General features: G+C 48.6%; 1 protein-coding gene across 1 annotated transcript in view; it reads right to left on the minus strand.

The window, feature by feature from the left end:
- Positions 1 to 1,265: 1,265 nt before the first annotated feature.
- CCDC32 (coiled-coil domain containing 32) overlaps positions 1,266 to 24,254 on the minus strand; it is a 223,147-nt gene continuing 200,158 nt past the window's right edge. The window contains exon 4 of the mRNA XM_086937417.1: positions 1,266 to 1,379. Within this exon, the coding sequence (XP_086793543.1) occupies positions 1,295 to 1,379 (85 nt within the window). The 3' untranslated portion in view covers positions 1,266 to 1,294. The remainder of the gene's footprint in view (positions 1,380 to 24,254) is intronic.

Raw genomic sequence — 24,254 nt, forward strand, 5'->3', positions numbered from 1 at the left:
CTTGTACACAGAACATTAATTTAATTTAATTTTCAATAGCATCTAGAAAATTCTGGAAAAAAAGATGCAGGTAGGTGCTAAAGACCTAATGTACGTCAAGACCCACACGTGCACATGAATCAAATAAACAACAGAACAAATACTTGAAGAGAAAAAATAGAAACATTTCATAAATAATTCATAATTATTCTTTGGAGTAGTTTTGAAATTCCAAATGAAAGATAGAAGATACACCGATTGTAGCGAGTGTTCGATGACATTTTCCAAATTGTCTCCAACTTGTGCAATGCGTGTGATAGTTTGTTGATTAAACAACATATTAAACAATTCCATCTGTAATGACTTAGGTTAGATAAACATAGAATAGTTATTCATATGCATATCAATAATAATTATTTATATATGAAGTTGAAGAAACAGTTGATTATTAACAATTGCCGTAGAGCACATTGGCATAAATGGCATTTAAGGCATCTTGATGAAGTGATCGCACACTGTATTAGACTTAGAGGGTGCATGAAAGTGTCTCAAATACAAAAAGTAATGGACAATATATTTAATTATTTTGTCGTAGTTTCTACTGATAGAATCATAGATATCCAAACAAGGAGTTAAGAATTCATTCAAAATAAGGTTCAATTGCCCCAGGCGTCAATGACTTTTCCAAACACTATTGTTTAGAGGGTCATCATTAGGACATGAGATTTTAGGAGCATAATCCATAGTCTGTGAACATAAAACAAGGATGGAATGGGCCAGGAATTATATACACTGGATGTAAAGGGTAGTTAACTGTATGGGCATGTCTCAAGAGTAGATTACTCACTGAGGCAATTAATTCATGTCAGTCTGTGTATGAGAAAATAAAAAGGGTCATGTAAAGGCAGTGAAAATGGAATTAGTGCTTATGCCAGGAAGTGTGCTCCAGTTGGAATGTCAGATGATCGCCTGCAAAAAACCCAATAGGATATAAAAAATTATAATGCATGTGATACTTTAAAGAGTTCATACATTATCAGCAATTAGTCAATAATATTAACAATAATTTAACAGGGTGGATAATACAAATAAATGTGGATTCTCCAAGTTTTAACAATCAGAGAATCTGGATTTCAATAAAAACACAGAGGCTAGCATTATGCATCACCTTTTATTGCCACTCTAAACTGCAGCACTTTGAAGCATTTCTTAAGCGCAATCAAAAATCCAGAATTAGAACATCACTGCAGTCCATATAAACCAGAACTCATCACCCATCTTCCTATTTTAGCTGCTCCAAGGAACTTCCGGAACTTCAACCAAATAATACGACCCAAAAATTGTTATCCTTTCCTCCAGACTCTTCCTGTCTTCTCCCACTCTCCATCTTTAAAGATTTTCTGTCAAATAAAAACAGCATAACTTCAAATGAATACTGTAATTAATGTAGAACGTATCACCCAAATATTAAACAATTTAAACCTCTCTCTTAACTCAGTTCTAAGCTTTAACCCTCCCTTTGTAGTATGGCGTTTTAGGCTCTGAGTGAATTTTCCCGATTCATGCCCTTATATAGGTACAATTCAAATTGCCCTTATGTAGGCATAGAAATCAAGCCCTTATTTAGGCATAGCCCATGCTACCCAAATACAGGCATGGCTACTTCCACCCGTACCAAACGTCACAACGAATTCTTGGAAAACCAGCTTAAGCAGTCAGGGACTTCCCCTTGCTTGAATATTGATTTCTCCAAGAACTCGGTTACTTTACAATGAACAACTATTCCCAAAGGGTTCATTAATGATGTTCATATGCCCGACTTTAAGTCAAACTATGGCATTCCTAAACAACTTCAAGGTATATATATACCTTCACTTGCTATGGCAAACTGCGGTGGTTCGAAACAGATCGACAGCCTACTTGTCTGACGCAGCTCGCTACAGCAAGTGCAGAAGGAAGCCGACTCTCCAGCTGACGCACTGATCAGGAAGCTGCCTTTCTCCTGCCGAGAATCCAGCTCCAGTGTTTCCGGCTCCCCTTGCGGGGTGTTGGGAAATCGAGTCCCGAGACAGAGATGCCAGACCTCCTTCATTCTAAGCCACGGGTACTCATAGTACGTCCCGCGGGCCGCTGGCGGCCCGGCAAGCCTTCCTTGGCAGCCCACGGACCTTGTAGTCATCGTACCCGTGTATTTAAAAAAAATAATTAATAGTGTCTTCAAACACTGCCGGTTGCAGCAGCGCGAGTCTAAGAGACTCTGCTGCTCTGTGGGGGCCGGCCGCCGGGTGATTCCAGTAATAGTCACAGTGGAGTTGCAGGGGCCTAAGAAGAGGTTAAATTAAACAGAGCTTCATTAGCGTGCAAATGGTCTTTTTAGAGACCTGTGAAGTGCTTGGGTGCGGCTGTGTGTGCCTGCCTGGGAAGCTGTCTCAGCCCGGGCTGACACACAGGCAGGCTTAGATGAAGGGGGTGACTGAGGAATTATTTAAATCAATACACTGTACCATATTTACTTGTTTATTTATGTGTTTTTTATCATGGCCACAAGTCCCCCTACTATTACACTGCATCACCCACCAAGTCATAGAAAGGACTACAGATTCTTGGGTGCCATGCTCCCACCTCAAGGCATCCCAACGGACAGAAGCATACAGAAGGTCTTATGCTGCTGCTGCTGCTTGGTGATCTTGTGTGGCGGCATCAGGAAAAGCCTCCTGTAAAATAATTGTTTTCAAGCTCTTCTTGGAGGCAAGCAAGCTGGGCAGTCTACAGAGCCAGTGGTCCTAATATTTGGGCATGGGCGTCTGCAGACATTTTTCCGGGGGGGGCAAAATTTTAACGTCATCACCATCCTCCGACATGATGTGTGCCGGGTGGGGCACAAGAAACACTGAGGTGCAGAACTGGGATAGACTCAATTAAATGCTAGGAATCCAGGACATATGACTGACCCTGCCACAGGCCAACAAACACCACCTGTAGGGAAAACGCTAAACTTTCTGACAAGGTGCTTTATCTCTGTCTGCTAGGTGTACAGACTTCCGGGTCCTCGATCCAACACCAATCAAGGCTGTCTTCAGCACGATTCGATTTTTATCAGAATACTTTAAAACAGCCTATGATTAAAGCACCAGATTAAGTATACTGTATGCACAGTGTATGTTAGGGATTATTTGTAGCACATATATTTACCAATATTGGCTTCTTGGTGCTAGAATTCATGATAACTTTTATCCAAAGTTTTTTTTTGTTTTTTTTTAAATATTTTTATTATAGCGAAGATAGTAAAAAGGCACAAGGCATACAGTCATCAATCCAGTTGATATGTAAACAGTAGGAATAAGCAGTCCCAATGTCGATACACAGCCATATATGGCCCACATCCCGGAGGCTGGGCGGCGCAGGAGTAAAGCATGTATGTTAGTAGGGAAAATTGGATTTGTGCTCCAAGTATCATTAAAAACTTATCAGTGTCTACGTCAGTTTTCTTATGTCGCACTCCTATACTACATAACAGTTTAACAATAACTAATTACCCCATGAATGGCATTTCTAGTGCTGATCCGATTAAAGTAGGATATGCATGCGAGGGCCAGCTAGGTCGCAGTCATCACTAGTCATTGTGGCCTTATGGGAGTCGCAGCTAAATACAGACAAACCTATCAAGGAATATCGGCGTGACCACAAGGGACCCCTACACTGCCTCCATACACCCCGCATCAGACTCCCCCCCCTCACAGCCAGACTCCGAGGACGCAGAGGAAAACAACTCAGCGCTGGTGGCATCCGAATCATCCAGCCCCTCCATGCTCATTGTTGTCCAGGCGAGTAAGTCATCCTGGAGCTTCCCATCTTTGCGAGTGCGTTGCATGTGTGTCTGCTCTGCTAAAGCCCATTCCTCTGCGTCTCTCAACCAATGAGAAACCTCAGGCGCCCTCTGACCCATCCAAGTAATGGCCACCCGTCTCCTTGCCAGAACCAGTAAGAGTTGCAGAAATTTATAAGACAGACCTTTCTTTTTTGGCTTAGGCACTAACGCCAGCAGACAGTGGAGTGGGTCTAGATGCAGCCTAAGGTGTGTGGCACGGGCAACGTACACCACCACCCTCCGCCAGAAATCCTGAACTAAAGGACATTCCCACGCTAGATGTAGGAAACCCGCCCTCTCCCTCCCACATCTAGGGCAATTATGACGTCTATCTCTCGATATACGATGAAGGGAGACAGGTGTCATGTAGGTGCGGTGGACAAAATTAAAGTGTATAAGTTTAAAACGCGCATTGCAGGAGACCTTGCGAGTCAACAGTCCAATCCGCCTCCTCCGGGCAGGTTCCAACTCCATCCCCAGGTCTGCCTCCCAGGCCACCCAGGCCGGTGCTAACGGGGGGACCGAGTCTCTGCGCATGGCAGAGTAAAGGAGGGAGATCAGGCGCCTACCTCTCCCACAGGATATAATGATGTCCAGGGTGTTAGTGAGCGGGGGCGCCTCTGGGAATTGGGACCATGTTGTCCTGCCCACATCCCGAAGACTTCCGTAGTGCAGGTATTGGCCCTCGCAGAGGTCAAAAGAGTCCACGGCACCCACGAAGGAGTCATTTGCGTAGAGATCCGCAAGGGTCTCACAACCGCCCGAGCGCCACTCTCGAAAGGACATATTTTCCTCCATCTTGAGTATCGGGGCCAATATCCAAATTGGGAGCTCCCTATGGAACGGTGCGCGCCGCAGCACCTTCTCAACAAACTGCTGCCAGATGTTAGCTGTGTGTCGCACCACATATGGCAGAGTGCCCTCGGCGCCTCGACCTTGCATTAAGGCCTCCTGCAGGTCCTTATCATTGGCCGTACCAGCCAACAGTGCCAATTCCCAATTCTCGTCTTCAGCGAACCACCTGGCGGCCGGGAGAAGCTGCGCCGCATAGTAATACAGGTCAAACCTTGGGGCCCCGAGGTCACCTTCGTCCCAACACCTTGTCACAGTGTGTAACGCGACTCTGCTGCGCCCACCCGCCCAAAGAAGTGAGGTGAGGAGTGAGTTCAACGTGCGGAACACTCGGAGGGGTAATGGGCAAAGAGTGTTCTGCAACACATAGAGCACCCTAGGGAGCATCACCATTTTGGCAACTGCTAATCGCCCCATGAGAGAGAGAGGAAGTGTGTTCCAAAAGGCAATAGATTTTCTGAGGGGCGTGAGAATTTTGTCGATATTGTGAGTCAGGAGAGTCTCATCCGAGGTGGCCACCTGAATGCCCAAGTACCGGAATGTCAGTCGTTCGTACCGGAGGCCCAAATGGTGGGGATCAGTATCCGGGTCTGGGACAGCATCGGTCAGCGGAAACACCAGAGACTTGTAGATATTTATACGCAGTCCAGAGGCTGCGCCAAAGCGGTCCAAGAGCCGCAGCAAGGCGGGGAGGGCCTCCACTAGGGAAGTCAGATAGAAAAGCGCATCATCGGCGTAGAGGGAAATTATATTGGTAGTGTCCCCCACCACTATACCCCAGTCCTGCAATTCAGTACGGGCAGAAACGGCTAGGGGCTCAATCGCAAGAGCAAATAGGAGGGGGGAGAGAGGACAGCCCTGCCGGGTGCCTCTCCCCAATGACCACTCGTCGGAGCGGGCCGATCCCAGGCGCACCCTGGCTCGGGGCGCCCCATAGAGCACCCGGATCCAGTCGCGAAATCCAGGTCCGAACCCCATTTTCAGGAGAACGTGCATTAGATAACCTCAGTGCACCGTATCAAAGGCTTTGGCCAAATCAACTGAAACCAACACGTGAGGGCCCTCCCGTCCCCGCACCTCATGCAATATGTGATTTAGGCAGCGCAAATTCATCGCCGTGTTACGACCCGGGATAAATCCGCACTGGTCGGAGTGGACGAGCTGTGTCATGTGCGGGGCAAGGAGCGTGGCTAACAATTTAGTAAGGATTTTTGCATCTGTGTTTATCAGTGTGATCGGGCGATATGCTGCGGGGTCTGTTTTGTCACCGCCTGGCTTCAAGATCATACACACCTCAACCTGATTCATGGTGGGTGGAAGGGTGCCAGCATGCAAAGCCTCATTGTAGAATTGTAAGAGGGGGGAGGCCAGGACATGACCGAAGGTATGATAAAACTCAGCCGGAAATCCATCTCCGCCAGATGTCTTGGCACGGGGAGGGCGGCTATCGCCGCGGTAATCTCACCCAGTGTCAGCTTTACATCAAGTTCCTTCGCCGCAGCTTCCGGTAGAGTCTGAAGGCGGAGGTATTCAAGATACGAGTGATAGACATCCTCCGATATTGATGGGTCAGCCTCGTATACGGTTTGTAGATGGCTTCGAAGGACTGCAAGGACATCGGTTTCAGAGTGGACCATGACGCCACTGGGGTTCCGTAGGGCTACTATCCGTTCAGGCGCGAACTCCCGACGAAGTATCCAGGCTAACAAGCGGCCAGACTTATCTCCTTCACGATGGAGACGTTGCCTGTATTGGCCCAGTGTAAATTTGTCAAGCCGTGTGAGTATGTCATGTAACGATACCAGGGCAACACTCTCCGCCTGTTGATCCAACTCGTTCGGATCTGACTGAGATTGGGCTCGTTTGAGCGCAGTTTCCGCAGCTTGTAAGTCAGACGACAGTTTTTCCTGACCCCGTACGACAGGCCCATACGCGCTCCACGCACCACTGCCTTTAGTGCCTCCCACTTGGTGGAGTAGGATAGGTCATCCCCCACCCAGTTGAGTTCCAAGTAGGTTGACAGCGACGTCGCCACATGGTCTCTGGCCACCTGATCCTGGAGCAGGTCAGTCGGCAGTCTCCACGTGCGCGGGCGTGCCGCGCGATCAGGCCACTTCACCACGCATGTAACTGGGGCATGGTCCGACAGGTATCGGGCCTGGTGTGTAACCGTCAATGTAAGAAAAGAGGTAAGGTTAGCCGCGAGAACTCGATCTAGCCTACTATGTGTAGCATGTGAAAAGCTTCTTTGCGCGGTGGCAGGTACGCCACACGTCTACCGCCCTGAGATTGTGCATCACTTCCTGTAATCGCGCCGTCATACGAGGCTTAGTGCCTGCTCTGGGCGGGTGACGGTCGAGCTCATGATGCAGTATGCAATTGAAATCCCCAAACCAGAGGAGGGGTGCGTTCAGACTCGGAGCCACAAGATCCTGTATCTGAGAGAAGAAGGCCGGGTCATCAGTGTTCGGGGCATACGTGTTAAGGAGCAGGAGTTCTTTGTCGTCTAATCTGAGCCTCACTAATATGTACCTGCCTTCTACATCTGCATCTACATATTGAACAGCACAAGGAATCCCTGGGGCCACCCAAATGAGGACCCCCCTAGCATATGTGGAGTAGGAGGAATGGAAAATCTGGCCTCTCCATTTCCTGGATAGCCGTTGTGCGCCGTCGTCTAAGTGGGTCTCCTGCAAACAAGCAATTGAGACCCCATGGCGCTTAAGGAAGGTGAGGACCCTGTGTCTCTTGGTGCACGTGCCCAAGCCACGCACATTCCACGTTAAAAACTTAAATCCCATGGCCAATGATTACTCCCAAATGGGCTACAGTGTAGGTGCAACCTGAACCGCCTCCACGTGGCCCCCACTACATGTAAATCTAGGGGTGTAGCTCTCAGGACAAGCTCCCCACAAATCAGGAACAGTGTGCACATAATGCCAGTGTCATCTTTGTCACAAACCCCATCCCACCTCCCAACAACCCAAAAACACGGACCTTTTGCAAGAACACCCTCATCCCCCCCACCCATGAGCAATAGGATAGCAACAACCAAAACCGACACCCTGCCCTTCCCCCGCCAGTGCCAGGACGTGCACAGCCACCCCATACAACACACTCCACACACACTCACACACAACAAAGCAACCTCACCCCCCTTCCCTCCCAGCTCCCCGAAAGACCCAACGATCCTAAGAAAATTACCCGGGCATGTCTTTCCAACTTTGCCAGCAGTGTGGACACGGTATCACTCAAAACTACAGTCACCCCCACCCTTACCCCCCCCGTAGCTCAGGCCACAAGGACGCCAGTCCTATGGCACTAGCCATTATTCAAAAAGGCCCCAACGACAGGGATGGGATGCGATAGGCCATCAAATTGTTAGTCAGTGTAGGATCACACAATTGAAGGACGGGTTTGCAGAAGGCCCATTCAAGTCAAGGTAAAAGATCATTCCAACCCCGGTGCAGGTAGGGCTGTCTCTGGGACGACCGGAGCCGTAGAGTCTGTGTTCAACGGCGTTTCCTGCAAAGTGTCTGGTACCAAGATCTCATCAGGAGCAGCAGCCCCAGCCGAACTCGAGCCTGCCCTCGTCGGCGAGGCTTCCATATGGATAGCACCATCCGCTCCCACCGTGGGTCGGGCCTCAGGAGATCCATGGGACCCAGAACGGCGACCTCTTCTACCACCACGCCTCTTCCGTGGTCTGGTCCCCCAAGTTTCTCGTGAGCCCCCCTCTCCCCCGGGGGCAGGTCATCCCCTCTGATCTCAAGCCACTCCCACACCTCCGCTGGCGTCTCAAAGAAATGTGCACGGCCCTGGGAGAGTACCTTGAGTTTGGTAGGATATAGAAGCATGTACTGAAGCTTCATGTCACGGAGTTTTTGTTTAACTCCCAAATAGGATTTCCTTTGTTCCTGTACTTGTTGGGTATAGTCAGGGTAAATTGACACGCGACTGTTCTCAATCATGTGGGGCCCCGTCTCTCTCGCCGCTCTAAGGATACAGTCACGGTCTTTGTAGTTCAGGATTTTTGCGATGAGGGCTCTAGGAGCCTCCACCGGTCGCGGAGGGGGCACCAGGGCTCTATGTGCCCGCTCCACTATGAAGACGCTGGACAATCCAGTCGGGCATAGGTGCGTACGGATCCAAGTCTCTAGGAAGCGCTCAGGGTTCCCCACCTCCAATCGTTCCGGTACTCCCAGGACCCTTATGTTGCTCCGACGCGCTCTCCCTTCCGCATCCTCGGCGCGCCTTTCCAATGCACGGGTAGTAGAGGTAAGTTGGGCGAGCGATTTTTGCAGAGAGGCAACCTCTCCCTGCAGCTGAGTGATTTGCCCTCCGCGTCCGAAACCTTGTCTGCCACCTTGCGGAGGTCTGTCCGCAGAAGGTTTACATCTATAGAGACCGTCCCTATCTGACATTCCAGGGCAGAGTGTGAACCCTGAATAGCCTTGAGGATTTCAGCTCTGGACGGTTCCGCCGAGTCTTCACCCCTGTCATCAGGACCCGTCTGCCGCGTGATCCTTTGTGGCTGCAGGCGAGGGGTAGTGTACTGCACGATTGTGTTAGGCTGGGAGGTCTTTGAACCACGATCTTTGCGGGCCGCCATAGCGATAGGCGCAAGTCTGTATGTTTCAAGGTGCGCACCTCAAGCCTCGCCGGCCAGGGAGGGCCCCCTAAACTAGTCTGGGTCAGGAACAGCAGGCGCAGTAGGGCCACACCTGGGCTCACAGGTAATGCAGCGCAGGCAGTGCCCAAGGCAGTCCAATCGATTTGGCAAGTAAGGCAGAGCAGGAGCAGTTTGCATCTGTCTCCCTCCAATACTGGGAGCACAGTGGGGACCAGGATTCAGGACCCCCCCGAGACAGTAGGGACCAGCGCAAGCGGGATCGCGGGCCCCACCACCTCCTCACCCCGCAACTTCCTCCTCCTCCAGTCCAGCAGCAGAGCAGCTACCAGGCTCCAAAGACCTGGGCAGGTGGGGACACAGGTGCACTCCGCTACAAACGTTCGCGGTCTCACCAGAGGGCCGCCTGGTACAGCATACAAAATGGCGAGCGAGTGGGGGAGGGGCGCAGCCTAACCGCAGCTCCAGCGGCGCTGCTCCTGGACTCCCCCCGATGTAGCAGGGCGGTGAACGGCAAAACCGGGATGCAGTCCACAGTCCGGGGGGAGGAGGGAAGCAAGCACTAAGCCTCCTCAGGGGACAGCGAAGGGGCCAGGCTCCGGTCAGGCACACAGCAACCCGGGACCTCCGCACTCACCACACGCCTTGAGCAGGAGCCAGGGCAGCAGCACTCACGTCCTCCGACGTCGGGTGCAGACTCTCCGAAGGCCAGGTACGCAGCTCCCGGTAGCAGCAGTGTGGGGGTCAGAGCTCCGCCGCAGGAGCGCTATACAAGATGGACGGCGCCTCCGTCCCGTCTCTCTCCTCACCGCCTATCAGCAGGGTCTCCGAGCCGCCGCTCTCCGCCTCTCCACCTTCACCCTGGGAGCCATGGCAAAATCACTGGTGCTCACCAGGGGGCTCGCTCAGCTCGTCAGCCCTGGGTGGTTTGCCCGCAGTCCGGCTCCACTGTGCAGGCCCAGACCGCGGCGTCGCGTGAGTCAGCGCGCCGTCGCCACCTCCAGTAGCATCTGCGTCACCGCTCGCGGTGTGATTCGGGTCCTCCTTTTTGGCTAGGGGGTCTCAGTCGGGTTAAAGCACCTTCCGACACGCTTCTCTGCTATCGAGAGAGCCCGGGCAGGAGTAATGCACAGGATATCGTTGGTCTTCCGGACGGAGCTGGTGGAGCTCACGTCCTGTCGGCCATGCTGCTTGGCCACGCCCCAACTTTTATCCAAAGTTAAAGCACAACATCAAAGTTAGTAATAAATAATGCAGCAATCACACATGCTAGTGATTCGCCAATGGGTGCTCCCTTTACTAGAATTCCCCGGGCATTGCTAAATTTTACACGCATTCAATTAATTTATAGAAAATAAAATGTATAGGTCCAAATGTTAGCTATATTTTTTGAAAGAAACTTAGAGTCCCTCTACGTGTAGTCAATGTCAAACTGACAACGTGCGCACGTTTAGGGATACAATAATGACCAGCTCCCTTATGCGGAAGCCCGGCAGAGTAAATGTGTGGCACATGCTTCGCCCGCAGCGGCGGCACATCACAGGTCCAGGGATGCTGAGTCCTACACAGTGGTCAAAGTGTGGGAAAAAAAGTAGGGGAACTGTGGACAGAGAATCAGGCGGCGGGAATAATCCAAGGATTGGAACTGTGGGTGGAGCCAGAGGTGTGGCCAGAATGCATAGACATCCCAATGTTTAGTATTTGTTTGGCATTTCACTACCCAGTTTAATCAACCAATGAATACACATGATAATTTAAGGTTATAATGAGTTATTGACATTAAAATATATTTACAAAGTGGGATATGCTTCTGATCACAGAATGTACCAAATACTATAAAATGTGGAAGCACAAGCCATTTGTCTCCGAGCCATGGAGTTTCTGTCATTAGCACTACTCCCTTTTTCCACAACAGAACTTCAAACATGAATGGCAAAATATCCTAGTTTGCAAATGTTTTCTCTAAAATGATGGCTCTGCCATATTTGCTTCATAATGCTGCATGATCTGACCATTTAAACTAATAAAGTGTTTGTAGCTCAAACATATCAAAAGTTAATATAAAATGTGACTTGTTTTGCTGCGGAGTGGATGGCCTATTGTAAAGGTTGACTGGTCACCTTTCTCACTGCTGCGTTTATATGTTACACTGGTACTAATAAGGCAAAATCTTTCCAGAGACTGTTAGCATGTGTACACACGTCAAAATAATAAAATATCTGAAAATATACTGCATTACGCTACAGCCTTTTTTTTATGCATAATTTAGTCAACACTACGGCATAATGTTGTCATCCTTTGTTGCATAATTAATTCCAGTGGCCCCACAGCAGGCAGCACATGTTAAAAGTGCTTGTGAATGAAGCAGGGAGACTGTGAAGTTTGCGAACTTAGTTTGGTGTGCGTGCAAATCCTGCATTGCCAATCCCTGGTGTGTTGCAGCTACTACTGCTGTAACAAGGCCAATGGAGGAACCTACGGGTGAGGCAGACTGGCCTCAAGGGCAGGGCCAGCCATAGCACTGGTGGTGTCCTGTGCATTAATGTTTGTTAGTGCCCCCCAATGACCACCTCTGCCATGGATTCCCTCATTACCACCCTTTAACTGTGCCCCCCAAGTTTCCATAACCACTCTCTCTCAGATGCATTTAATTTGATTTACAGCGCCACTCATACCATTGTAGGGTGTCAGAGCACTTTACATCACACACATTACACAGAGACAATCAATATGTGTGTTAATCATTGTATAGAAAATGTTACATAAGACTAAGGACTACAAGGTGTAGGAGTCACACGACAACCATACTAGTAGCCCATATAGTTTTATAGTGATTGGTCTGGAGAAACACAATACCCGGAATTTAAAACGTATCACCATGGTTGGGTGTTCTCCTTAATAATTAGAATTGGTTTCTGTCCAAAAGAACACTTTTTGGGACATTAGGATAATCAAAGACGGGGGGATTGGGGACGGGGGAAACATAACGCTCTAATTTATACCTTGCAGTTTGTATGCAGCTCTTAGATGACAGTTAATAGCTCACTGTTCTAAGTTAGGATTTTAACTTATAAACTGCAAGTAACAAAAGGATCTCTCTGACAAAAGCAGTAGCCCACTGACCTATTTACATTATGTGCACTTTGTGATCTGCATGGTGCATGTTCTTCGCAGCTAGTACATTAACCCTCTGAGCTACCTTTCCATGAGTTAAAACTTCCACTAGACAAAATTCTGATCTCTCTCTAGGAAGAACATTAATCACCAGAGTCATCATGACATTTTTATTGTTGCTGAAAATTGCTGGAGGGCACGAAGGAGGCAGCAAGCGTTTTTAAAACCATAATATACTTGAAAACGTGATGCCTCCACCTAAAGTCAGCACTCAGTGCGGTCACACTGGTTGCACCGGCCTAGAGCTGGCCCTTCTCAAGGGTCCTGTGACCTCAGTGACTGTTGCTCTAGGGTGTGCTGCATCATAGGGGAAAACAACACTTACAACGCAACTTTTACAACGCACTACCTTTACAACGCAACATCCATTACAGCGCATGCCATTACAACGCAACCATTACAACTCATGTCACTAAAACGCATACCACTACAACGCATGTCATTACAATGCAGTCATTACAACGCATACCATTACAACGCATACCTACACTATCCAACACTTACCCTACTGTTGCACCCCCTTTGAGTTAGAATAGTAATTTTTACCCCTACACTATCCAATACTTACCCTACTGTTGCACCCACTGGAGTTAGAATAGTAATTTTTACCCCTACACTATCCAACACTTACCCTACTGTTGCACCCCCCGGGAGTTAGAATAGTAATTTTTACCCCTACACTATCCAATACTTACCATACATGCAATGTAATGGTATGCATTGTAATGGTATGCGTTGTAAATGTAGTATGCGTTGTAGTGGAATGCGTTGTAAAGGTAGTTTCAAAGAATTTGTTGTAATGGCATGCATTGTAATGGAATGCATTGTACTGGATGTTGCGGTGTAAAAAATGTGTTGTAAAGGTATGCGTTGTAAAAGTATGCGTTGTAACGACATGCATCCCTTCATAGGTCTGCCCGCAAGACTGAAGGTGAACTTCAGTATGGAAAGCGGTGGACAAGCCTTGAAGGTTAACCTACACTTGTCATGCTAGGGTCCACCTGCTGGTGCGAAGACACCAGGACTTCTAAGGTGTTGCGAAGCCTTCTAAGGTATAGCATGTGATTGTGCTCTCGCAGGAGAGTGGTCTGGTGGGCTGGTTATTAAGGTTGAACCTGGTTCCCAGTTGCAAATTCAGCAGCTCTGACCATAGTGCCACATCCTCTCCCCCACTGAACACCGTACTGCCCCACTGAGAAAAACTCCCACTGTTTTCAACTACAACACAATTGTTGCCCACTATAAACACCTGGATGCGGCTCAATTTAAATTACGTACTAGACAAGAGCAATATGCGGCCTACAAAAAAAAAGCAACAACATCCTGGAAAAAGCAAACACTCATAGGGAATGCAAATGTTAGCAAACCATGGGAAATGTAAGCAGGAACAACATGGTTACATTAATGCTTTTACACTCACTATTCAGAAATCAGTGAGTGCTTTGCCTGAAAAGATAAGGACACGACTACAGGGCCCTGAATGGACCCATTTCAATTTCCATTGCTTATATCCTTACAAAACGTAAGCAGTATGGTAAAAAGACCACATCCCTGGACGCAGAGCCACAGCACACATTTCGTTTTCCAATCCACACATTGCAGTACCTCCAGGATTGATGCACTAGTTCCAAGTCCAGGGAAAACAAAGACAAGAAAACAAAAATAGCGCTTCACTGGCAAACTCTGTAAAAGTGGCGCTAATGTGTTTCAGTGTGAATAAAATCAATTTGGCCTGTGTGCTACCACTCTGTCTTACTTTATTTAGTTATGTATCTATTTTTTATATTTTTACCCTTTTATTCCCAATGCTGCACTTTGGAATTAAAACATCAGAAAAATACGGCATTTCCAGCAAAAGCGTCTTTCTTTTTTGTATGGATCCATTTCACAGGGAAGCATATAAAAGAAAGGAGAGGAAAGTGGGGTGGGGCAAGGAGGGTCGCTCCAGGGGGGGGCACACGCCCCTCCTTGTCCCCCCTGCAGATGCCCATGGATTAGGTATTTATATCCAGAACCCCCCGCGGTTTGCAGAGGCTAATGGACAAGTTTGCGGGATTTATTAAGGGCAGGGAGTTGAAAATTAATACTACAAAAACTTTTATTATGCAGTGTGGGAAGAAAATGAGGAAGATAAAACCATTTTATATAGATGATAAGAAGATTGAAATTGTGAAAAATTTCTGCTATCTGGGCATAACGTTTAGCTGCAATGGTATGTGGTCTCAAGAGACTAATGTTAAAGCTAAAATGTCTAGGAGTGTCCATGGTGTTTTTAAATTTGCAACTAAACTTGGGGGCCGTCGTATCCTTGATATGCTGCACATCTACAGGTGCAGATGTGTTTCAATTGCATTATATAGATCCGGTGTCTGGGGGCATTGTCACCATGTGGACCTACAGGTAGAAGAGAATTGTTTTATCAAAAAATTTCTATGCCTACCTAAATCGGCCTCAACAGAGATAACGCACCTGGAATTGGGGCTGGAGTTTTTATCTGACCTGATAAGTTTAAGACCTTTGTTGGTGTGGAGAGCAATTTGGTCAAAAGAAGAAACTGGCTTCACTAGGAGTGATCCGCCTAGATAAATGTTCAAAGATCCCATGGATTGATTATGCAATGACAACAGCTAAGGATGTATTTAATTTAGATGTCCGGGCAGACCCCGAATGTTTACTTGACTTCCCTAAGAAAGAGTTAAAGAGTCGTTACATGGGTAAGAAAGCACAAGTGCGGAAAAATGGTAATATGTTGCTAGCTACCTCACAATTTTATTACTCCAACATACCTACATCTGGTTCTCAAAATTATCTGAGAATAGTTACCAGGCCATCCCATCGGTTTGTCCTCACCAGATTACGACTGGGAATTGTCCACCACCTGGTGGCTTTTCCGCGTATGAAATATCATTCCTTCGCACCCTGCCCTTGGGACAGGGTTACCAAACAGAGTACTATACACTTTTTATTGACCTGTGACCTTTTTCTGCCCTTTCGCATTGTATATTTGAAACCCTTATTTAAAAAAAAGTCTGTTACAATGATAAAATCAGCAATGAGTTTGTTTTTCTCCCTAGAGAACCCTGATGTTTGTTTTTTTCACAGCCATGTTTATTTTAAAATCAATGGCCACTAGGAAAATCATGGTCTTCCAATTAATTAAGTGGTTTTTTAACCAACACGAGCGGCACCTGTTTCTAGTATTTGTTTTTAGCATTTGTTTTAATCATTGTTTTTATCCTGGAATTGGTAGTAAATTTGTATCAGAACATATTGGGAGGAATGTATATTGTATATATTTTGTATGCGTTTATGATTGTTGTGAAATAATCAAATAAAGTTCTGAAACGAACGATAGGTCCCACCCCAGTTCGCAGTTTACCTATCCCACATACCATGATCTTTTGTTACCTCCCATATTCAGGGCAGGGGCAAGCACCTACATCTCCATACAGCTCCACGTGCGATGTCCATAGGCTAGAGATAGGAGTCTCCACTCCCCCAGCAACCAGGCGCTATCAGGGCACGACCTTACCTTCACCATGGCACACACAGACTTTCGGTTTCTAACCCTCAATGTACGAGGAATGCACACAGCCAGGAAACGCTACACGATATACCCGTATATTAAGAGGCAGCAGGCACAGATTATTTCTCTCCAGGAGACCCATCTCACCGAGGAGGAATTGTGCAAACTCCCAAAAAAATGGCGCGGCTCTTTTTGCACCACAACCTACTCCGACTTCGCGAGAGGTGCGCTGATCTGGATTCGCCCGGAGTGCCCTTTCGCGAAACCGGCAGGAGGGTGGATCCCGAGGGCCGATACGCGCTACTAGAAGGATTGTTAGATGGGCTGGCCATCCTCGTAGGCAGCATCTATGCTCCCAATATTGAGCAGTCACCTTTTTGGGGGACCCTGACGACCGCCCTGGTGGGATTCACACACTCCCAATGGATACTGGCGGAGACTACAATTGCCCCTTGGAGCTCACACTGGATAGATCCTACCCCCCCCCCCCCCCCCCACCACCAAGCAGTCCCCAGCCCACGGCTCTCAGCCGCATTCCGCGCCTGGGCTGCCCACTGGTCCCTAGCAGATGCATGGAGACACACCCATCCTACTATCAGAATATACTCATTTCACTCGACGCCACACAACTTACGAGTCCGCCTGGACCGCTTCATGTGCACTCAATCTCTCCTTCCACGCATCAAATATTCAGACTATTTGGGTAGGGTCATCTCCGATCATGACGCACATATTGTGACACCAGGGCCGTTTCTGCCATAAGGCAGGACTAGGCGGCTGCCTAGGGCAGCAAAAGGTGGAGGCACCCGCGTAGCTAGGGGGGTGCGGTGGGGGCGGTCCGCCCCAGGCGGCACGATTCTGAGGGTGGCGGCCGCGCTGCACTGGTGGCAGTGTCCGTGTCCCCAAATAATTTATAAAGGCGGCTGCCCGCGTGGGCCCCGTATGAGGAGCAATTGCACCTGCTTTTAAATGCTGCCTGCCTGCAGTGCACCATGCCGCATGCGCGACATACCTCGTTTGTTGTTCGTGTTGTGGCTCCCGTCCCAGAGCTGTCAATCTTGTAGCGCGCGAAAGCGCTACCAATGACGGCCCTGGGCATTATTTTTGGCCAGCCTTTGCGCTGAAAAGTAGCGCAGCAGTGACGCGTCACTCGCTCGCCTCATTTCCGGCATATGCAGCACATGTACTGATGCACCTTCAAATCCCTGGGCGTTTTTGGCAAGTGGTTGTGCCGGGGATGTATACTTTGCGTGCTGGTTTTGTAACCGGATGGCCTTCGGTGGCGCAGCGAGGGCCTGCCGTTCGTTGAAGACAATGTTGTCTTAAGTTGCTCTTCCGATACACGCTCAAATCCCCTGGGCGTGACTTTGTATATGGTTGTGCACTTGTGCCGGGGATTTATACTTTGCTGGTTTACAGGCTACTTATGCTCAGTATGTAACTGGATGTCATTCAGCGGCGCAGCTGGTGCCTGCTGTTCGTTGAAGATGTTTGTCTTGCCATTTCTGGGCGTTTTTGTCTATGGTTGAACTCTGGGATATACTTCGCTGGTTTCAGGCTTCACTACACAGAATGTAACTGGATGGCTGATGGGGCCTTCGGCAGCGCAGCGGGGGCTTTGGTTTCTCACAAGTTAATGCAAGCAGAGTGGACAGCTGCCTAAGCGCCGACCGGGTCAACAATGTCGATTACTGCGCTGTGGTAGCAATCAGGTAGTAATGCTTGTTCTCAAATGCTGCTAGATATGGAACAGACAGATGTCATGTGGGGATTTTGGGGCGCATCACGTACAGCGTGGTACTACGATCAGCATGGTTCAACGGTTGATGCCCATACAGGCCAGGTATGTTATCGATAATAGATCACATACAGCCTGATTCATCAAGCTGAAATTGGCTCGCAAAGGGCCAGATTCTGAGAATCTGGCCCTTTGCGAGCGCTATTTTTGCATTTGGGATTCATCATCCCAAATGCAAAAATCGGTAATAGCGATTTCGCATTTTTCCGAGGAATTACATTTAAGGAATCTCTATTTGAGATTCCTTAAATGTAATTCATCATCCATTTCAAAATTACGAATTCGCAATTTCGGCCTGCTATTTACCGCGAGGTCAAACCTCGTGGTAAATAGCGAAAACTTAGAAAAATGCTTTTAAAAGCATTTTTCTAAATTGCATGTTGCACACACACATGTCCAAAGGACATGTGTGTGCGCAACACCTGTTTCAATTTGCATTTAAGGGGTGCTACAGGGTGTCCTTTGGACACCCCTGGCACCCTTAAAATCGCTATCTTATTTGCGATTAGCTAATTGCTAATCGCAAATAAGGAATAGTCCCCATTCATTCCTATGGGCCTTTTGGGCCATAGGAATGAATGGGGAGTTATTCCTTATTTGCGATTAGCAATTTGCTAATCGCAAATAAGGAATCTGTAGGAATCGCATTTAATTTTGCGATTCCTACATGAATCCCGTTTTGCGAGTCTGTAATAGCGATTCCTTATGAATCGCTATTTCAGACTCGCAAAACGGGTCTTTCATGAATCTGGCCGATAGTCGGTATCACCGTGGAAACGCTGTCCCGCCCTGGCTCGACCCAAAATGGCCAAGCAGAGAAAATGGAGGCCGTCCGCCTCCCACGTGATGTTCATGTTTGGGTGGTTGGTTGCAGCACTTGGTGTTAATGGTTGAAACAAACAAAATGGTTATTATGGCTTGGGGGCTGTTTATTATCACAAGGGTTTATGTATTGTCCAATAGGTTCGGTATTTAAAGATGCAAAACCAGTCTTTCAGATGGCCCAAATTTTCTCTTTTATCCCATCGTGCAGGCAAGTCAACGCAATGTGCTTGTTCTCACTTATTTACTTATTGCATTTACAAAATGTATATGGCTTCGTGGCTGTTTTATTTAAAGCGAAATTTCTATTTCATTTTCGGAGCAATGTGCACTTATTTACTTGCAGCACCCACACGCGCTGGGTGTTCCCATGGCCGTGCAGGGGGCGAAAGGGATAGCTGATTGGCACTGATTGGCGGACCGCAGGCTCGACCAGCGCAGACCAGCAGCGGGGCTTCTTGCTGCTCATTGAAGTCGAGGATATTTCACATTCTGTATTGTGTGTGGGAAGCTTATTTTGTTGCAGGGCATCTACAGGAAGCACAAGGAAGGGTACTCCGGCGCTAATTAACATCCATTCCGGAGGTATCTTGGCCAACAGATGACACTTCAGCCATTTAGGTTTGGCGAAGGCAGCACTTGAGTGGAATGGGCAACCGTAAGTCAATGGTTATATGGTTTTGTGGTAGTGAATTGTTAAAGAGGGAAGTTTGTCTTATGGTACACAGAGGGTTTCAGGCCCCCAGATGGCACTGCCCCACTGTTGCTTGATACATTCGGACAGCACAATGAATATTTGCACGTCGTTTTCAGTGTTGCTGCCTAAACATGAGAGCAGCGCAGGTATTTTAGGATTACAGTATTTTATTTAAACCTAATTCGGCCATCTGCGAATGTACTGTTCAGCGTCAGGGCAATGCTATGTGTTTTTGGGATTGCTGTTTAATTTATTTATGCGCCAGACTATAACAGGATGTGAGAGGCGCTAACACAAATCTCAATTGCCTCAGGCCTATACCATAAAGTCATTAGAGTCAGCTGACTCACAGATTCTGGTCCCGCCACGGTGAACATGTGCGTGATAGCATGATTCCTGGGCAAGCCTCGGGAGAGCCTGTGAGACACACATACCGATCACAGTCACACCGCCACCCTCTTAGACAACCTCACCAACCTCGGACTTAAACAACTGGTCACTTCCCCCACCCACATCGCAGGTCACACTCTCGACCCCATCTTCACCTCCAGCAACCATGTCTCATTCAGCCACACTACGGATCTCCTCTGGACTGACCACAGCTGCGTTCACTTCATCTACAACAAGCCGAAACCCATCAACCACCCCCAACCAACTCTGCAAAGAAACTGGAACAAAATCACCACAGAGCAGATCTCCACATCACTCCTTCAATCCTCCCCAGCCCTCTCTTCTAACGCCAACGAAGCCGCCTCCAACCTCACCGTTTGGTTATCCAACACTGCCGACACCTTAGCACCGCTGAAAAAACGTCAACACAAACTTGGCTTCAAGAAGGCCTCATGGTTCAACGACGACCTCAAGAAATCCAAGAAACTGTGCCGCTCCCTTGAAAAGGCCTGGAAAAAAGACCCATCCACCAGCAACAAGGACGCCTTCAAAAGCGCCATCCGTACTCATCACCAACTGATCCGAAAAGCCAAGAAAACGGCATTCAAAGATCGACTTGACAACAACGCCCACAACAGCAAAGAACTTTTCAACATCGTCAAGGAATTTTCCAACCCCTCGGCCAACTCCAACGACATCACCCCCTCTCAAACCCTCTGCGATTCCCTAGCCTCTTTTTTCCACAACAAGATTGCTGACATCCACAACAGCTTTGACAACCAACCCGGAAGGCAACCCACCCTACCATCAGCTGACCATCCTCCCCCCGTTAACACCCTTAACGCCTGGAACCCAATCTCCACTGAGGACACCATCCGCCTGATGAATTCCATCCACTCTGGATCCCCCACAGACCCATGCCCCCACCACATCTTCAACAAAGCAGACTCCGTCATAGCTCCGCACCTCCGAGACGTCATCAACTGCTCCTTCAACTCTGCTACCTTCCCAGAAGACTGGAAACACGCTGAACTCACCGCCCTTCTGAAAAAACCAACAGCAGACCCCACCGAACTCAAAAACTACCGCCCCATCTCACTTCTCCCATTCCCGGCCAAAGTCATCGAGAAAGCTGTCAACAACCAGCTCTCCGCCTTCCTCGAAGCCAACAAATCACTCGACCCCTCACAATCCGGCTTCCGAGCCAAACACAGCACTGAGACCGCACTCATCGCAGCAACAGACGACATTCGAACTCTACTGGACAATGGAGACACAGTCGCCCTCATCCTCCTCGACCTCTCTGCAGCCTTCGACACAGTCTGCCACAGCACCCTTTTACAACGCCTCAGAAACATCGGTATCCAAGGAAGAGCACTGGAATGGATCACCTCGTTCCTCACCGGAAGAACCCAGAGAGTCCGCCTCCCACCATTCAAGTCCGAGGCCTCTGAAATCATCTGCGGCGTACCACAAGGATCCTCACTCAGTCCCACCCTCTTCAACGTATACATGAGCCCCCTCGCGGCCATCGCCCGCCAACACAACCTCAACATCATCTCTTACGCGGATGACACTCAACTGATCCTATCTCTCACCAAGGACCCCAGCACCGCCAAAACTAACCTACACGAAGGAATGAAAGAAGTCGCCGAATGGATGAAAGAAAGCCGTCTGAAACTGAACTCAGACAAAACAGAAGTCCTCATCTTAGGTAAATCCCCCTCTGCATGGGACGACTCCTGGTGGCCGGAAGCCCTCGGAAATGCACCCATCCCGACAGACCACGCACGGAACCTTGGCGTCATCCTGGATTCTTCACTCTCAATGAACAGACAAGTCAACGCCGTATCCTCTTCCTGCTTTAACATTCTTCGCATGCTCAGAAAAACATTTCGCTGGATCCCCTCCGAAACAAGGAAAACAGTCACCCACGCGCTAGTCACGAGCCGACTGGACTACGGAAACACCCTCTACGCAGGTACCACCGCTAAACTCCAGAAGAAATTACAACGAATCCAAAACGCCTCAGCCAGGCTCATATTAGACATCCCACGCAACGAACACATCTCTGGTCACCTTAAAGACCTCCACTGGCTACCCGTCAATAAGAGGATTACTTTCCGACTGCTTACCCACGCACACAAATCACTCTACGACATCGGACCAGATTGCCTCAACTCTCGACTGTCCTTCTACACCCCCTCCCGCCAACTGCGCTCTTCCAGCCAAGCCTTCGCCACTGTACCTCGCATCAACAAGACCTCCATGGGAGGCAGATCCTTCTCATACCTGGCTGCCAAAACATGGAACTCACTCCCCGCTTACCTTCGCCTCACCCAGAATCACCTAGCGTTCAGAAAGCAGCTTAAAACGTGGATATTTGACAAATAATCCACCTCCCCTTCCTAAGCGCCTTGAAACCCTCTGGGTATGTAGTGCGCTATATAAGTGTTCTGACTTGACTTGACTTGACAACTGCGAGTTCAGATAGTTAACACTTACTTGCACTAGTTAATAGTCCAATGTAAAACTAGCATTTCAATTATACAAGTGAGAAATATTTGTGCCCGAAATTCGACAGTGAGGTGAGATTCAAAATTCGAGTCTGAGACTTAAGTTCAAATAATCACAGGGCTGTGGATGCCAGGGGCGGCAATCTGAGGGATAGCCCCGGGCGCCACAAGCTCTAGCTACGCCCCTGGGTGGAGGGCGGCAAAAAACATGCGGGCAGCAGCACCTATAAGTGGAGTGCAATCGCTCGTGCTTTATGCTTGTATTAGTACATTGTTACTGCGCTGAGCGCACCCTCGCTTAGTGGTGGATAGTGGTGCATGTGGAGAGGGGCGGGTGGTACACACTAGTATTGAATGAATGAATGAGAAAGGATTTATAAAGCACATGGCTACCTGGGAGCGTCCCACCGCTAGAGAATGTGCTAGCGGGAACGATGGAGTTTACGGGAAGAGCCAGGTTTTCAGAAGTTTCCGGAAGGGTAGAAGGTTGGAGAATTTTGTGAGTAATGCACAGGGTTTTAAAATGGACTCTCTCCTGTATTGGGAGCCATTGAAGTGATCTTAGGGAGGGCTTCTCTGAGCACCGATTTTTAGTGCCTGTGAGAAGCCTTGCTGCCGAGTTCTGGACGACCTGGAGTTTAGCAATGAATGTCTTGGGAGCACCCAAATACAGGGCATTGCCATAATCCAGTCTGGATAGGATAAGCCCCTGAATAAGGACTTTCCTGGAGTCAGGGGTTAGGAGGGGAAGGATTTTAAGGGGAAGTTCGGAGAAGACCATAGCAGACCCCCACGGTTTTCCTTGCTTCGGTGTTAAACATGAGGTCCTGGTCAAGCCATATTCACAGGCATTTTATGTCTTGTTTTGGGATCAGCGCTGGTCCCATACAGGCTGGCCACATAGTCTAGGGCGAAAAGTTGGATTGATTGCCCAATAGCAGATCTCTGTTTTTTCACTGTTTAGTTTGAGGTGGGAGCTGTTCATCCAGCAGGTAATGTCTTTGAGGCAGGAACAAAGGTCATCAGGGGAACGATCCAGCGGATTCAGTGATACGATAAGCTTGGTATCGTCTGCGTAAGTCACCACTTTAATACCATGAGGGTAACTATTTTCTCCAGGGGGGACATGTATACGTTAAAGAGTGTGGGGGACTCCACAGTGCAGAGAAGTCGCTTGGGATTTAATGTTGCCCTCAAGGACTTGGAAAGTTCTGTTATGGAGGAAGGATTTCAGCCAGAACAGGGCCGACCCTGTGACTCCCACTCCCTTGAGCCGGTGGACCAGGGTGTGGTGGTTCACTGTGTCAAAGGCTAAGCTCAGATCCAGGAGAATCACTGCCACAGATCCTCCTGAGTCGAGGATCTTTCTTGCCTCTTCCACTACTGCTATCAGAGCGGTTTCAGTGCCCTGGCCTGGGTGGAAACCTGTCTGGGAAGAGTGAAGAAGTTCACCGGAGTCAAGGAAGCGGAGAGCTAGTGGTTGACAATTTTTTTTGCCACCTTGCTGATTCCGGGCAGTAGGGAAATGGGCCGGTAGTTAAACAACTCAGTTGGATCAAGATGGGGCTTTTTTAGAAGTGCTTTTACCTTGGCCCTCTTCCAATTCAGGGGGACAATGCCCTGTGATAGGGAGGTGTTGATCAACGTAATCATCGGGGGAATGACGGTAGGTGCGACTAATTTTAAGATATTTGGCTGAGCTGGATCAAGCAGAGAGTCACTTTTAATAGATTGAAGAATGGGAAGAAGTGTTTCCTCAGTGATGGGCGAGAACGATTCTAAGGTAAGGTCCTTGTGGTGATGTACAGATGGTGGGGGTATTGTATTATGGGCGGGTCCCTCTCCAGGGCCATCAATTTAGTAGAGCAGGATAGCGCTACCAATGATGGCCCTGGGAGTCATCATTTAGGCCAATTCCTGAGCAGTGCTTCAGCAGCCACTGACGGTGGTGGCGTGACGCGAACCACCCTCTAGCTGTCGGTGCTCGGGGGTTGGCTGGACT

Source organism: Lissotriton vulgaris, chromosome 9, assembly GCF_964263255.1.
Source record: "Lissotriton vulgaris chromosome 9, aLisVul1.2, whole genome shotgun sequence".
In the NCBI taxonomy this organism is placed as follows: Eukaryota; Metazoa; Chordata; class Amphibia; order Caudata; family Salamandridae; genus Lissotriton; species Lissotriton vulgaris.